Source organism: Oryctolagus cuniculus, chromosome 5 (genome assembly GCF_964237555.1).
Source record: "Oryctolagus cuniculus chromosome 5, mOryCun1.1, whole genome shotgun sequence".
In the NCBI taxonomy this organism is placed as follows: domain Eukaryota; kingdom Metazoa; phylum Chordata; class Mammalia; order Lagomorpha; family Leporidae; genus Oryctolagus; species Oryctolagus cuniculus.
Window position 1 is genome coordinate 51,482,389 of NC_091436.1, and position 15,505 is coordinate 51,497,893.

At 39.4% G+C, this 15,505-nt stretch overlaps 1 protein-coding gene across 8 annotated transcripts in view; it reads left to right on the forward strand.

Moving 5' to 3' along the window:
- MCM9 (minichromosome maintenance 9 homologous recombination repair factor) overlaps window positions 1-15,505 on the forward strand; it is a 404,677-nt gene that overhangs the window by 55,513 nt on the left and 333,659 nt on the right. For 7 of the 8 annotated variants that reach the window (XR_011388551.1, XR_011388552.1, XM_051855376.2 and 4 more), the window contains exon 8: window positions 13,307-13,481. Coding sequence is in view for 5 of the 8 variants with exons in the window: in XM_051855376.2 (XP_051711336.1) it covers window positions 13,307-13,481 (175 nt within the window). In the remaining 3 variants the exon portion in view is untranslated. Of the gene's footprint in view, window positions 1-11,613; window positions 11,652-13,306; window positions 13,482-15,505 lie in introns of all 8 variants that reach the window. The other variant, XR_011388553.1, reaches the window with a different exon arrangement.

The window sequence follows — 15,505 nt, forward strand, 5'->3', positions numbered from 1 at the left end:
CATCTGTAAAGAAGACTATTCTTTGCCCCACTGAATTGGCTTGGAACCCTCACAAAGAATGAATTTACCTTAAATGTATAGGCTTATTTCCAGACAATCAGTTCTGTTCTGTTGGTCTGTAGCCTTATTGCATTACCTCCTTGTCTTGATTGCTGTAGCTCTGCAGTGAGTTGTGAAATTGGAAAATGTGCATCTTCTAACCTTGTTCATTTTCAAGATGATCTGTTTGGAATACTTTTTTTTATGTGAATTTTAAGATAACCTTGTCAATTCTACAAAGAAATCACCTGAGATTTTGATAGTGATTGCATTGAATCTCTAGATTTCTTTTGGGGATTACTCTGCATATCCAGGGGTTCCACATCTGCAGAAGCAACCAAGCAGTATTCGTAGTGAACATTTATTTGCAGATTTTTTTTTCTTGTCATTATTCCCTAAATAGTAGAGTATGGCAACTATTTACGTAACATTTATTTTGTATTCGATATTATAAATGAGGTAGAGATGATTAAAAGATTTAAAGTGTATGGGTGGATGTGGATAGTTATATGTAACTATTATATTATTTGATATAAGAGATTTGAGTATCTACAGATTTTAGTATCTGCAGAGGTGAGGGGTTTGGAACCATTCCCTCACAGGTACTGATGGATGACTGTAGTGCTAATACTAAGACAATACTAAGTCTTCTAATCACTAAATATGGGCTATCTTTTCATTTATTTACATTGCCTTTAATATTTTCAGCAACATTTTGTAATTTTCAGAGTATAAGTTTTGCATTTCTTTTTTTCTTTTTTAGAGATTTATTTTATTCATTTGAAAGGCAGAGTTACAGAGAGAGGTAGAGACAGAGAGAGAGGTATTCCATCCTCTGGTTCACTCCTCAGATGGCCGCAACAGCCGGAGCTACGCTGATATGAAACCAGGAGTCAGAAGCTTCTGGGTCTCCCATGTGGATGTGGGGGCCCAAGGACTTGGGCCATCTTCTGCCACTTCCCCATGCCACAGCAGAGAGCTGGATGGGAAAAGGAACAGTCAGGACTAGAACCAGCACCCATATGGGATGCAGTGCTTCAGGCCAGGGCTTTAACCCTCTGTGCCACAGCGCCAGCCCCTTGCATTTCTTTTGTTAAATTTTTTTCCTAAATATTTCTTGACATTGATGTAAATGGAAATATTTCCATAATTATATTTTTGGGGTTTTCTTTGCAAGTATATAGACTGCAGTTTTGTTTTTTGATCCTTCTGTCTTGCTGAGCTCATTTATTGATTCTAATACATTTCTGGTTTAATCCTTAAAGATTTTCTATATGTAAAATCATGTCATCTACAAATAGATATAGTTGTAACTTCTCTTTCCTTCTTGGATGTTTATTTGATTTTTTTGGCTTAATTGCCCTTCATAGAACTTAGAGTAAAATATTGAATGGATGTAGTGAGAGCAAATATCCCTCCCTGCCTTATTCCTTAGCAGGAAAATGTTCAGTCTTTTACCATTAAGAATGTTTGCTGTAAGTTTTTGTGAATGCCTTTTACTAGGTTGAAGAAATTCCCTTCTGTCCCTAGTTTATTGAGTGGATTTTTGTTTTTTAATCAGGAGGGAATGTTGAATTTTGTCAAATGCTTTTCCTGCTTCTGTTGACATAATCAGGTGATTTTTTTAATTGATCAGTTATTTTGTTACTATGTGGATATTACATTGATTTTTCGGCTATTAAGCTAACCTTGCATTCCTGGGATAGATCCAGCTTGATCAAGGTGTATAATCCTTTTTATATATTGCTGGATTTGGTTTGCTAGTGTCTTATTAAGGATTTTTGTATTTAAATTGATGAAAGATATTGGTCATTATTATTTGTGTGTTTCTTGTCTGATTTTTGATATGTGGTTAATACTTTTTTTTAAAAAATGATTTATTTATTTGAAAGAGTTACAGAGAGGGGTGGAGGCAGAGAGAGAGGTCTTCTATCTGCTGGTTCACTCCCCAGATGGCCGCAACAGCCAGAGCTGGGCCGATCCAAAGCCAGGAGCCAGGAGCTTCTTCCAGGTCTCCCACGTGGGTGCAGGGGCCTAAGGGCTTGGGCCATCTTCTACTGCTATCCCAAGCCGTAGCAGAAAGCTGGATGGGAAGAGGAGCATCCAGGACTAGAACCGGTGCCCATGTGGGATGCTGGTGCTTCTGGCCAGGGCTTTAACCTGCTGTGCCACAGCACTGACCCTAATACTTTTCCTTTGCTCTTACTTTAAAGAAGAGTTACTAGGGGCCTGCGCTGTGATGCAGCTGGGTAAGCCACCATCTGCAGTGCTGGCATCCCATATGGGTGCCAGTTTAAGTCCCAGCTGCTCCACTTCTGATCCAGCTCCCTGCTTATGACCCTGGGAAAGAGGCCCAAGATAGGTCTAATGCTTTGGCCCCTGCACCCACCCGGGAGACCAGTATAAAAAAAGAATTGGTAAAGAATTAGTATTTGATTCTTGGAATATTTCATAAAATTCATCAGTGAAGCCATCCATGTAAAGTCTAATCAGATTTTCTTTTTCTTATTGAGTCATTTTCTGTAGTTGGCATCTTCCTAGAAATTTGTCATTTTCATCTAAGTTATCTAATTAGTTGGCATACACTTGTTCATAGTGTTCCTTTATAACCCTTTTTACTTTTTTTTTTAATAAAGATTTATTTTATTTATTTGAGAGGCAGAGTTACAGAGAGAGGGAAAGACAGGTTTTCCATCCACTGGTTCACTCCCCAGATGGCTGCAGCATCCAGAGCTGAGCTGATCCAAAGCCAGGAACCAGGAGCTTCTTCTGGGTTTCCCGCATGGGTGCAGGAGCCCAAGCACTTGGGCCATCTTCCACTGCTTTCCCAGGCACATTAGCAGGGAGCTGGATTGGAAGTGGAGCAGCTGGGATTTGATCCAGTGCCCATATGGGATGCTGGTGCCACAGGTGGAGGCTTAGTCCTACTATGTCACAACACTGGCCCCCCTTTTTACTTTTGAAAATATAGTAAAAATGTCCCGTCTTTGATTCTGGGCTTAAGTCATTTGACTATTTCTCATTTGCTTAATCAGTCTAGCTAAAGCTTGTCAACTTTTGGTTTTGTTGATTTTCTCATTTCTCTGTTCTCTGTTTTAATAATTTTATTCTAATATTTATTATTTGTTTTCTTCTGCTTGCTTTAAGTTTAATTTGCTCTTAATGTCTTAGGGCAGAAGCTTAGGTTATTGATTCGAGATCTTCCATCCTTTTTAACATAGACATTTATGGTTATTCTCTAAATACTACTTTATCTGCATCTTACCAGTTGTGGCATGCTGTGTTTTCATTTTTTCATCTCAGAGTATTTTGTAATTTCACTTACGATTTATTTTTTGACTCATGATGATTTAGCAATGTGTGTGTATATGTGTATTTTTTTAAAAGATTTTATATATTTTATTTGAAAGGCAGAGTTAGAGAGAAGCAGAGGCAGAGAGAGAGAGAGAGAGAGAGAGAAAGAGGTCTTCCATCTACTGGTTCACTCCCCAAATACCCACAATGGCTAGAGTGGCATCATTCTGAAGCCAGGAACTTCTTCCAGCTCTCTCACACAAGTGCAGGGACCCAGGGACTAGGGCCATCTTCTACTGCTTTCCCAGGCCATAGAAGAGAGCTGGATCAGAAGTGGAGCAGTCGGGACTTGAACTGGCACCGATATGGGGTGCCAGCACTGCAGGCTGTGGTTGCCACAGCAACCACCCTGCAATGTGTTGTTTAATTTCCACATATTTGTGTGTTTTTCACATTTCTTTGTATTGATAATAACTTAATCCCATTATCATTAAAGAGTATGATTTTAATCCTTTTACATATTTTGAAGGTTATTTTATTAACCCATCTTTTGGTCTAACCTGAAGAATGTTCCATGGGCACTTAAGAAGAATATATTATGTTGCCATTGTTGGGTGTAGTGTTCTATAAATATTTTCAGGTCTAGTTGGTTTGTCTAAGTCTTGTGTTTCTTTGTTGATCTTCTGTGTAGTTGTATCTTCCTGATGGATTGATGATTTTATCATTGTAAAACGCTCTCCTTAATCTCCAGTAATGTTTTTTATTTTAAAATCTTTTTTTTGATATTTGCATACCTATTCCAGCTTTCTTCCTCTTATTGACATATGTGTGTTTTTCCATCCTTTTGTGCTAAATCCATTTCTTTGAACCTGAAATGTCTCTTGTAGATAGCATATAGTTGGATTTTCTTATTCATTGTGTCAATCTGTGTCTTTTGATTTTTTAAAAAATTATTTATTTATTTAATTTGAAATGCAGAGACAGAAATGCCCTGTGCACTGGTTTACTTTCCAAATGCCTGAAACAACTAATTTTGGCCATCCTAAAGTGAGGAGCCAGGAATTGAATCTGGGTCTCTCATTTGGGTGACAGGAACCCAACCACTTGCACCATTACCTGCTGCCTCCTAGGGTATGTATTAGCAGGAATCTGGAATCCAGAGCAGAGCTACAGTTTGAAACTAGGCACTCTGATAGGCAGGCGTCCCAAGTGGCCCCTTAACTGCTAGGCCAGAAGGCTTCCCGGGTCTATGCCTTTTTGATTGGATTGTTTGATCCATTCATGTTATTGATATGTTTGAATTTATTTTTTTTAATTTTCAACTCTTTTATTCCTTTGTGCTGCTTCCTTAGCATTAAATGAATTATTTTTTAGAGTAGTAATGTTTATTCCTTTAATGTTTTCTCTCTTTTATTGTTATTATTTTCTTAGTGATTCTTAAGAATTGCTTGTCAGAATTTATTTCTGGCATGTGCATAGTTTATTCTAGTGAGATACCCACATAGTTTCATATCATTTTTCCTTTTTTATGCTATAATTGTTACACATATTTCATCTACATATGTTACAATTGCAGCAACACATTGTTTTTATTATTGCTTTGTATAATTTTATACCTTCTAAACAAGCTTAGAAAAGAAAGAACAAATATATTTAGAGAGTGTTTGTTATATTAACCTTGTTAATTTACTATTTCTAGTTCTCTTCATTTGCTCTTGTGCATTTGAATTACCATCTGGAGTCATTTCTTTAATTCAATATGGCCTTCCTCCCACCTCTTCTTGCTATTGTTGCCAAATATACTGCTTTCCTATATATTATAGGCCCAACAATGCAATTATATACATATTATATAATTATATATGTATAAAAATATATACATATTCTATAATCATTTTTAAGTCAGTGTAGACCAAAAATATGCCCTGAAACTGTTTTTTCTGTATAGTTACCTTTACATACCCATTATATTTTTTTCTTCTGAGTTTCCATCTGGGGTGATTTGCTTTCTGTCTGAAGAACTTTCTTTAGTAATTCTTTTAAGAGGTCTGCCAGCTTTTTTCCCATTTTTTGTTCTTCTGAGAATGTGTTTATTTTGCCATCACTTTTGAGATTTTTTTTTTAATTTATTTGAAAGGCAGAGTTACAGAGAGAGGGAGAGAGAGATTTTCTATCTGCTGATTCACTCCCCAGATGGCTGCAACAGCTGTAGTTGGGCCAGTCCAAAGTCAGGAAATGTGAGCTGCTTCCAGGTCTCCTGCATGGGTGCAGGGCCCAAGGATTTGGGCCATCTTTTGCTGCTTTCTCAGGCCATTGGAAGTAGAGCCACCCATATGAGATGCTGGCATCACAGGTGGAGGCCTAACCTGCTACGCCACTATCCCAGTTCCCTTGCCTTCACTGTTGAAAGTTTTGTGAATATAAGATTCCTCATTCAGGATTTTTTTTTCAGCTCTTTGAATATGTCCTTTTGTGGCTTCTGGCCCCTTCTCCTTCTTCTTCTTCTTCTTTTTTTTTTTTTTTAAGATTTCTTTATTTATTTGAAAGAGTTACACAGAGAAGGAGAGGCAGAGAGAGAGAGAGAGGTCTTCCATCTGCTTGTTTACTCTCCAAGTGGCTGCAGAGCTGCGCTGATCTGAAGCCACGAGCCAGGAGCTTCCTCTGGGTCTCCCACATGGGTGCAAGGGCCCAAGGACTTGGGCCATCTCCTACTGCTTTCTCAGGCCATAGCAGAGAGCTGGATCAGAAGTGGAGTAGCCAGGACTCAAACCAGCGCGCATATGGGATGCGGCACTGCAGGGGGCAGCTTTACCTGCTATGCCACAGCGCCAGCCCGCCCCTACTGTTTCTGATGAGAACTTAGTTCCTAATTGTGTTGGAGCTTCTTCTAATAGACATATTTTCTTTCCTTGCTCCTTTTGTATTTATTTTGTTTTTAGTGTTTTTTTTTTTTTTTTTTTTTGACAGGCAGAGTGGACAGTGAGAGAGACAGACAGAGAGAAAGGTCTTCCTTTGCCGTTGGTTCACCCTCCAATGGCCGCCACAGCCGGTGCGCTGCGGCCAGCGCACCGCGCTGATCCGATGGCAGGAGCCAGGAGCCAGGTGCTTTTCCTGGTCTCCCATGGGGTGCAGGGCCCAAGCACCTGGGCCATCCTCCACTGCACTCCCTGGCCACAGCAGAGAGCTAGCCTGGAAGAGGGGCAACCGGGACAGAATCCGGCGCCCCAACCGGGACTAGAACCCGGTGTGCCAGCGCCGCTAGGCGGAGGATTAGCCTAGTGAGCCGCGGCGCCGGCTGTTTTTAGTGTTTTTACTATGTTTTGTGGATTTCTTCACATTTGTCCTACTTGGAGTTAAATTTCTTGGATGTGAAAACTAATGCTTTTCATCAAATTTAGGGAATTTTCAGCCTTTGTTTTCCAACATTTGTTTCTCCTCTTTTTAGCTTCTCTCTCTGATTCTCTTTGTGTATATTGATCCCACAAAAGTTTGCAACATTCCTGAGACTTTTTTTTTTTTTTTTTTGATCATGCCTGGATTTCCCTCTTTTGCTTGGGTTACATAATTTGTAACAATATATCTTGCAGATTGCTGACTCTTCTGCTAGTTCAGGTGTACTCTTTGATCCTTCTATAGTGAACTTTTCATTCTGGTTATACATTTGAAATCCAAATTTCCAATTGGTTCCTTTTTATCATTTAAATCTCTTTATTATTGTTCTCTACTTGTTGAAACATTGTCCTCATGCCTTTATTTACTTTTGTTTCCTTTAGTTTGAATATATTCATAATGGCTACTTTGACGATTTTGCCTATTAAGTCTGAGATCTAGGACTTACCAATTTCTGTTGCCTGCTTTTTTCCCAGTGTGTAGACCACAATTTCCTGCATATTTCCCTGCCACATAAATTTTTTGTTTCAAACTAGGTATTGTACCAGTTATTTTCATTAGTCATCCTCCCCCTCTTCAGGGTTTGTTTTTGTTGTTTATATCTTTTTTATTTGGGGGGGGGGTGTTTATTTATATAATAATTTGGCTAGACTCTTTTTTAGTGAACTCTGTGTCTTGTTGCAGTGTGAAATTTCTGAAGTTACTCCTTAGAGGGACAGCCTTTTGCTTATATATAGACAATCCTAGGGTGATAGTGGTTTTAGCAGGACTTTGTCTCCCCTTGATCTCTCTGTCAAGCTGTCTGTCCTGTTTGGTGTCATACTGAACTGTTAGACTCCACTAATTGCTGATTATTTTATTGTTTTTGACAGCACCCTGGGCCATAAATGCTTTACAGTCTGGTCCAATGTAATTTGGGCAGGGGCTCTTTTCGAATCTAGTATTTGAGGTTTGTTCTGATCCTGATTGTCTATGATAAACTAGCCATCGTCTAATTCAGCTTATGGCTATCAGAGAACTACCAGCCTTCTTTTATTACTTTGCCAAAATCTTCAATAAGCTTGAAATTTCCTGCTCTCTGTTCCAAATAAAATCAGTTTCTTTGGGCAGAGCTTTGAAGTTCTCTGTTTCTGTGGACTGCCTACCCCAGCCTCTGAGCCACTACTGCAGGTCCTGGATAGGAATGGTCCTTTCTGCTCTCTTTCCGTGTGTAGATCTCTCACCCTGTAAGTGACCCAAATCAGCAGTAATTGGGGTTCCTGCTATTTTGGGCCTGTCACATCTAAGATAATCCCTATGCCCTGTGAGGTGGGATTGGATTGACGAAGGAAATGTCTTCAACTTCTTGTCCATACTCACCAAGAATTGACTTCTGTACCTTAGAGAGGATGAGAAATGCTGTCTGCCCAGCCTGGTGTTATTTCTTCTTTTGGCTAAGAGCTGAGATACGAGGGAATCTGTCCTGTGGACCCACACCCATCTAGAGTACAGCTTCCATCCAGCTAAAGTGGGGGAGAAGAGCAAGGGAAGAAATGGGTTGTGTTTTAACTGTCATAGATTCCTGCTTTCTTACCAAGTTAAACTTTTTTAATAAGTGCTTTTTTTTCATTTACCCTATGCCCTTAGGATAATTTCCAGAGTCTATAAATGGCTTTGTTTAAATAATTAAGTTTCAGGGGCAGGCATTTGACCTAATTATTTTAGGTTTTGATTGCCATACAGTAATGTCTGTTATAGCTACCTAACTCCACCATTGTAATGTAAAAGAAGCCACAGACAATATGTAAACAAATTAGCTTGACTGTGTTCCAGTAAAGTCATATTTACAAAAACAGCTCTGAGCTAGATTTTGCCAGAAGAGCACAGTTTGCTGACTCCTGGTGAGGGAGGGAGCCCAGGACTAGAAGCAAGCCAGACGAACTCCATCTTAGATCAGACCTCTAATGCCGTCTCACACTTCCCTGCCAACATGTACATACTACAGTTCTCTACACACTGAACAAAACAGGATACAAGTCAGGTTGTAACAATACTTGCCAAAGGACTACAAGTTAGGGTTCCACAAAAACAAGTTAGAAATTCCATTTAGAACTGGGTCTGCTTTCACAATAGCTTATGTATAACCACTAAGTTTGCTCTTTGGAGCTGACCGGTTACAAACTTACAAATACCCTTAGGCTGCCAGACCTTGGCAGCTTGATTCCACTCCACCAGCCCCTTCCTCTGCTGGTAGCTTTTATGTTTTCTATTAAACTAAAGCTTTGCTGCTTCTCTTCTTACCATTGCATTTGATCTGGTAAATTTTCCTTGAATCCTGGACTCCAACCTGGATTTATCTCAACAGTTTCTCCATAACATTGTTCTAGATGCTAATTAGTGCAGAAACTGGTGCTACTGTATCCTTGCTTGTGAGTGCCATTCTTGCATTATTGTATTTTTCAGATTGTATTCAAGCATTTCATCTGATTTTAGCAAAGATTCTTATGGTTTTTGTGTGACTGAAATATTCTTTATCACCTTTCACTCTCAATCTATTTGTTGTGTTGTTTTGTTTGTTTGTTTGTTTGTTTTTTTTGACAGGCAGAATTAGAGAGAGACTGAGAGAAAGGTCTTCCTTTTTTCCATTGGTTCACCCCCCAAATGGCCTCTACGGCCGATGTGCTGTGGCCAGTGCACTGCACCGATCTGAAGCCAGGAGCCAGGTGCAGGGCCCTAGCACTTGGGCCATCCTCCACTGCCCTCCCGGGCCACAGCAGAGAGCTGGACTGGAGGAGGAGCAACCAGGACAGAATCCGGCGCCCCGACCAGGACTAGAACCCAGGGTGCCGGCGCCACGGCGGAGGATTAGCCAAGTGAGCCGTGGTGCCAGCCTTATTTGTTCTTTAAAGCTGAAATGTTTCTCTTGCAAACAGCATATATATAGTTGGGTCATTTTTTTTTAGAATTTATTTATTTACTTGAAAGAATTACACAGAGAAGGAGAGGCAGAGAGAGAGAGGTCTTCCATCTACTGGTTCACTCCCCAGATGACCGCAATGGCCAGAGCTGCGCCTATCCAAAGCTAGAAGCCAGGAGCTTCTTCTGGGTCTCCCACGTGGGTGCAGGGGCCCAAGGACTTGGGCCATCTTCTACTGCTTTCCCAGGCCATAGCAGAGAGCTGGATCAGAAGTGGAGCAGCCAGGACTTGAACCAGCTGCCACATGGGGTGCCGGCACTGCAGGCAGCAGCTTTCCCAGCTATGCCACAGCGCCGGCTCTGGGTCATTTTTTTTTTTAAATCCATTTTACCTTCTCTGCCTTTTTTTTTTTTTAAATAAAGATTTTGTTTATTTATTTAGTTGAGAGGTAGAGTTACAGAGAGGGAGAGACAGACAAAGCTCTTCCATCTGCTAGATCACTCCCCAAATGGCTGTAATGGCCATAGCTGGGCCTTTCAGAAGCCAGGAGCTTCTTCCAGGCCCCCCATATGGATACAGGAGTCTTCTACTTAGCCTAAGGACTGGGGCCATCTCCCAGTGCCTTCCCAGGCCATGGTAGAAAGCTGTATTGGAAGAGGAGCAGCTGGGACAGGAACTGGTGCCAATATGGGATGCTGGCACCAGAGGCAGCGGCTTAGCCTGCTATGCCACAGCACCACCACCCCCAACTCCATCCCTCCTACCCCATTCTCTGCCTTTTTATCAAACTGTTTATTTATATCTAATGTAACTACTACTGATAAGGTAGTGTTTATGTAGGTCATTTTCTTCTTTGTTATCTACATAACTTATATCTACTTATTCCTATATTCCTCAATTACTGCTACCTTTATATGTACTTTCTAGTGTATCATTTTTATACCTTTTTTTCTTTTTTAAATACTCATTTATTTGAAAAGCAGAGTGACAGCAAAGGAGAAACAGATCTTCCATTGATGGGCCCACTCCTCAAATGGACACAACAGCAGTGTCTAGTCCAAACCAAAGCCAGGAGTCAAGAACTCCATCCAGGTCTTCCATGTGGGTGGCAAGGACTCAAGTCTTGAACTGCTGTCTGCTGCCTCCCCTGCACATTAGCAGGGTGCTGAATCAGAAGCTGAGTAGCTGGGACTGAAACTGCTACTCTAATATACGATGTTGGTGTTGCAAGTGGAGGCTTAACCTGCTGTGCCAGAAAGCCCACCCCCTTTCTTTCATTGTATAACTTGAGTTACTTCCTCAGTGGTTGCCTTGAGGGTTATTATTAATATCTTAATTTATTACAACCTCATTGAGATCACTACCAACATGAAAAATTGATTACAGTATAATTCTGTGCTCTCCATTTTCCTTTGTGCCATTATTTTACAGATTACTTCTCTATACATTATTATACTTGATCACTTGATCTTAGCCAAAGGCCAGGAAGCCATTCTTTATACATTATTGACCAATAAAATCATTTTGTGGCTTTTGCTTATATACTATTATTTTAAATTAGAGAAGAAAAGAATTGCAAACAAAATTGCTTTTATCTGTCTTTCATAGTGATGTATATACTATTCTTTATTTTGATTTTTCACATGGATTTGAGTTACTGTCTTAGTGTCATTTCATTTCATCCTTAAAGCTAGCAAAGTGTCTCCTGGAGGATGTGTCTGTTAACACTAATTTGGTTTTGCCTTTTTTGTTAACTTGACATTAATGAAATTACTGAGTTTTAATAGACATATTGCTTTGTATTATGCATTAATATTTCATCATATTGTATAAAGCTGTATTTAAGTTTTCATTGTTATGGTTTATTCCATAGAATCAATATACGAGTTTATTGGTTCTACTGTTGATGGGCTTTTCAGTTATTTGCAGGTTTAACCATTATGAAAAATTTTATTTTGAGCATTCTTGTGCATATCTGTCTCCTCTGATCACAGGTCCCTGTAGGGAAGGAACTAGCAGTGGCATTTCTGAGGTAAATGAGCGTTTGTACCTGTAACTTGTCGTTATTGTCAAACTCCTTTCCAAGGCAGTTGTGGGAGTTACTACTCCCATTAGCAGTACTATGAGTTTACTTTGTCCACAACCTTGCTAATACTTGCCTTGTCAGATTTTTAAATATTAGCCATACTTCAGGATGTGTAATTTTGAATTGCAGTTTCTATGTTGACATCTCATTTTTAAAGTCCATAATTTGCTCTAGGGCTCACTCTTGGTGCTATATATTCTGTGGGTTATCACAAATAATAATGACATGTGTCTACCATTACAATATTTTGCAGAATAGTTTTACTACCTTTGTGCTCTTCCTCTTGCCCCCCATGTGAACCCCTCGCAAACACTGATCTTTTTTATTGTCTCCATAGTTTTACCTTTTCAAGAATGTAATATTTTTGGAATCAGATTGACTCCTTTTACTTAGTAATGTCTTTAAGGTTGTTCCATGTGTTTTCATGGCTTGGTCGGTCACCTCTTTTTAGCATCAAATGATATTTTGTTATCCAATATATTACAGCTTATTTTTCCCTTTACTTACTGAAGGACAAGTTGGTGGCTTCCAGTTTGGGCTACTATGAATAAAATTCCTTTAAACACCTATGAGCAAGTTTTGGGGCAGCTATAAGTCTTCAGCTCCTTTGGATAAATGCAAAACGTAATTGCTCTAATATATCTTCTTCAGTTTACTGATACAGTGAATTACATTGATAAATTTTTTAAGATGCATTTTGAGAGGCAGAGAGTAAAACAGAGCTCCCATCCACTGGCTCACTCTCCAAATGGCTATGATAGCCAGGACTGGGCCATACTGAAGCTGGGAGCCAGGAACTCAATCATTGAGTCACAAGGACTCAAGCACTTGAGCCATCACAGCTGCCTCCCAGAGTCTGCATCAGCTGAAATTGGGCATGTTGCAGGACTTGAGCCAGACACTCTGGTAAGATGCAGGTGTCCCAAGCAGCATCTTAACTGCTGTGCCAAACACCTGTCTATCCATAAGGTATTTTCTGTTGTTACCCTCTTTTAAGATGAGTACATCAAAGTGTATATATGTGTTAGAAAACTTGCCTCAAATTCAGCGCTCAGAATGACACATCCAGGATTTAAATCAAGTCTAGTTAACTCCAAAATCTTCTGACTATTCTGCTTTATTAACTGACATAGAGATGAATCAAAATCCACAAGACAAATGTAGTGACTCCCCTGCCTAATCCTTTGGGGGAAATTTTTAATTTCCATATTCTGACAGTAATTACTAGTCTCAATTATTAAGCCTTTCTATGGAAACAACACAGAGTACAGGATCTCTTGTCATAAATTCTCTGGAGATCTGTTGGTTCCTCCAGAAGCTTGAACAGTCAGGGGACCTACAAGTAAAGATAAAAAACATGGAAGACTTCTGATTGCTACAAAATACTGAGTAACACATTTTAGATTTTCAAAACATGAAAAGCTTCTAAGGCCTCCAGGACTGAACACCTGAAGTAACTGTACTGATGTCATACATTCTTGGTAGACTGCAGATAAAAATCCTTTACTCTGTGCCCTTTTCTCTAAAGGCATTTCCTTCTTTGTACAGATACGAGGTATGCTTTGGAAATAAAAGCTGATGTAGCTTGCTTATTTCCTCAGGTCTGACTGTAACTGCTGTAAAAGACTCCGGAGAATGGAATTTGGAGGCAGGGGCGTTGGTGCTTGCCGATGCTGGCCTTTGCTGTATCGATGAATTTAATAGCCTCAAAGAGCATGACAGAACCAGTATCCATGAAGCAATGGAGCAACAAACCATAAGCGTTGCTAAGGCTGGGTAAGAGGTTGTTTTTTTTTTTTTGTGACTTCTGTGGAAACAGATTAATGTATCTGGAAATCTTCAAATATTTCATGGATTTTGCATATTATCTTTTTATTCCATTTTCCTTAAAAATTTTTAAGGATCAACATATTGGGAAATGTGAACATTGTTCAATTGAAAAGTATATTTGGTCCTCTAAGAGATTATTGGTTATCATCCTTCAAGACGTCCATTAAAATTTTTCCTTATTAGACCATAGATAAATGTGAGGAAATTAAACTATATTATTAGGACAAAAAAAGGGAAAATAAAGTATAAATGTAGGTTGACTTATCTAATGGAGAAGATTAAGGGAGAGTTTTCAGTGTAGAAGTTCATTCATTCTGTCATTCAGTAAACATTGTGTACTCTGGGCATATTACTGTGTTAGTAATCTTGAAAGAATAAAAAAGAAAAAATATTATTTTCTGCTTTCCGTACCATTCTCCTTATATATAATAATGGAAAGCTGATCACAGCACTGAAAAACTAAGTAATAAAAATATATGGCAGTGTGTGTGGAAGTACTTGTTGTGACACAAGGAAGCTCACTATTGGATTATGTCAGTCTCTGGCTACACATGACCAATAGGGAAAGAAACTTGACCTGATTCGTAAAAAAATACACAGGCTCTGAAGTGGTTAAAGGAAATTTATCTAGCTACAAAGGTTGGCTACCAAATAGGCTACCAGTCATCCAAGCAAACAACATGGTTAAAACCACCTCAGCCTACTGTTATTATCAGTGTGAAGTCAACTGATTGAGCACAGGACTGCTGTGTCTTCAAATAGTTGTAGGGGGAAAGTACTTAGGAGCTAGGCAGACACTGGTGTATATAGATTCTGTGAGATCCATTTATACACAGTAGCTAAGAGGTAATGCAAAGTACAGGGAATCTGGGGAGCTGATTTAAAGTCTTGTATAATAAGGTTAAAGGTAGCAGCAACAATGTTGATTTCCAGTTCAGAAGGATGTGTCCTTTTCTGTGTGTAAATGTCGCTTATCTTAGTCTCTACTGTTCTTTCACAAAACCTGGCATTCAGTTGGAAAGTACAAGACAGACAGACAGATACACACACACACACACACACACACAGGTGGGGAGACAGAGAAGAAAAGGAAAATAGGATGAAGGGAGGGAGGGAAAGTAAGTTTTTAGTATATAACAACGGTTGATAGGACCAGACTTAGTGATGACATATTTCAGACTTATGAGCAGAGTGGACCCTACTGAAGAAAGTCAATTTACAAGTCTGTAGAAATTACCAAAAATGAAACAGTCTAAGAAGAAATAAATAAAATCATATCTCAGCAATATGGAGTGATGCTGGATTATCTAACAAATATGTTATTAGAGTCACAGAATTTAGAGGCAGAGTGAGAAAAGAGACGTTAAGGGCATAAGAAATACTTAAAGAGGTGATGGTCAAGAATGTTATAAAATTATATCAAATATATCTATATCAAAATACAGATTCAAAGAGCCTTGAGAACCTCAAGCAGAATGAATATCACACGCACACGCACACGCACACGCACGCCATCTGGGAACATCATATTCAAGCTCCTAAAATCCAATTACAGAGAAAATTCCTTCCCAGTGGGGAAAAAGAAAGAGACATTTCATAAAGAAGAACAAAGATGAGACTGAAAAGAATAAAAGTTGTTAACCTAGGAGATGTTTTTCACAAACTGAAAACAAAATACTTGTTTTTAGACAAACAACTAAAAATTTTCGAGTTGGACATTTGGCACAGCAGATAACTCACTGCCGGGACATTCATATTGGATTGCCTAATTCAAGCCCCAAGCTCCTCTGCATCTGACTACTGGCATCCTGAGAGGCTGCAGATGATGAACTGAGTCCCTGGCATCCATGTAGGAGACCCAGATTGAGTTCTTGGTTCCTAGCTTTGGCCCAGCCCTGATTGTTTTGGGGATTTGGGGAGTTAAGTAGTAGATGGAAGGTCTCTTTCTGATTTTCTCTATCACTCATTAA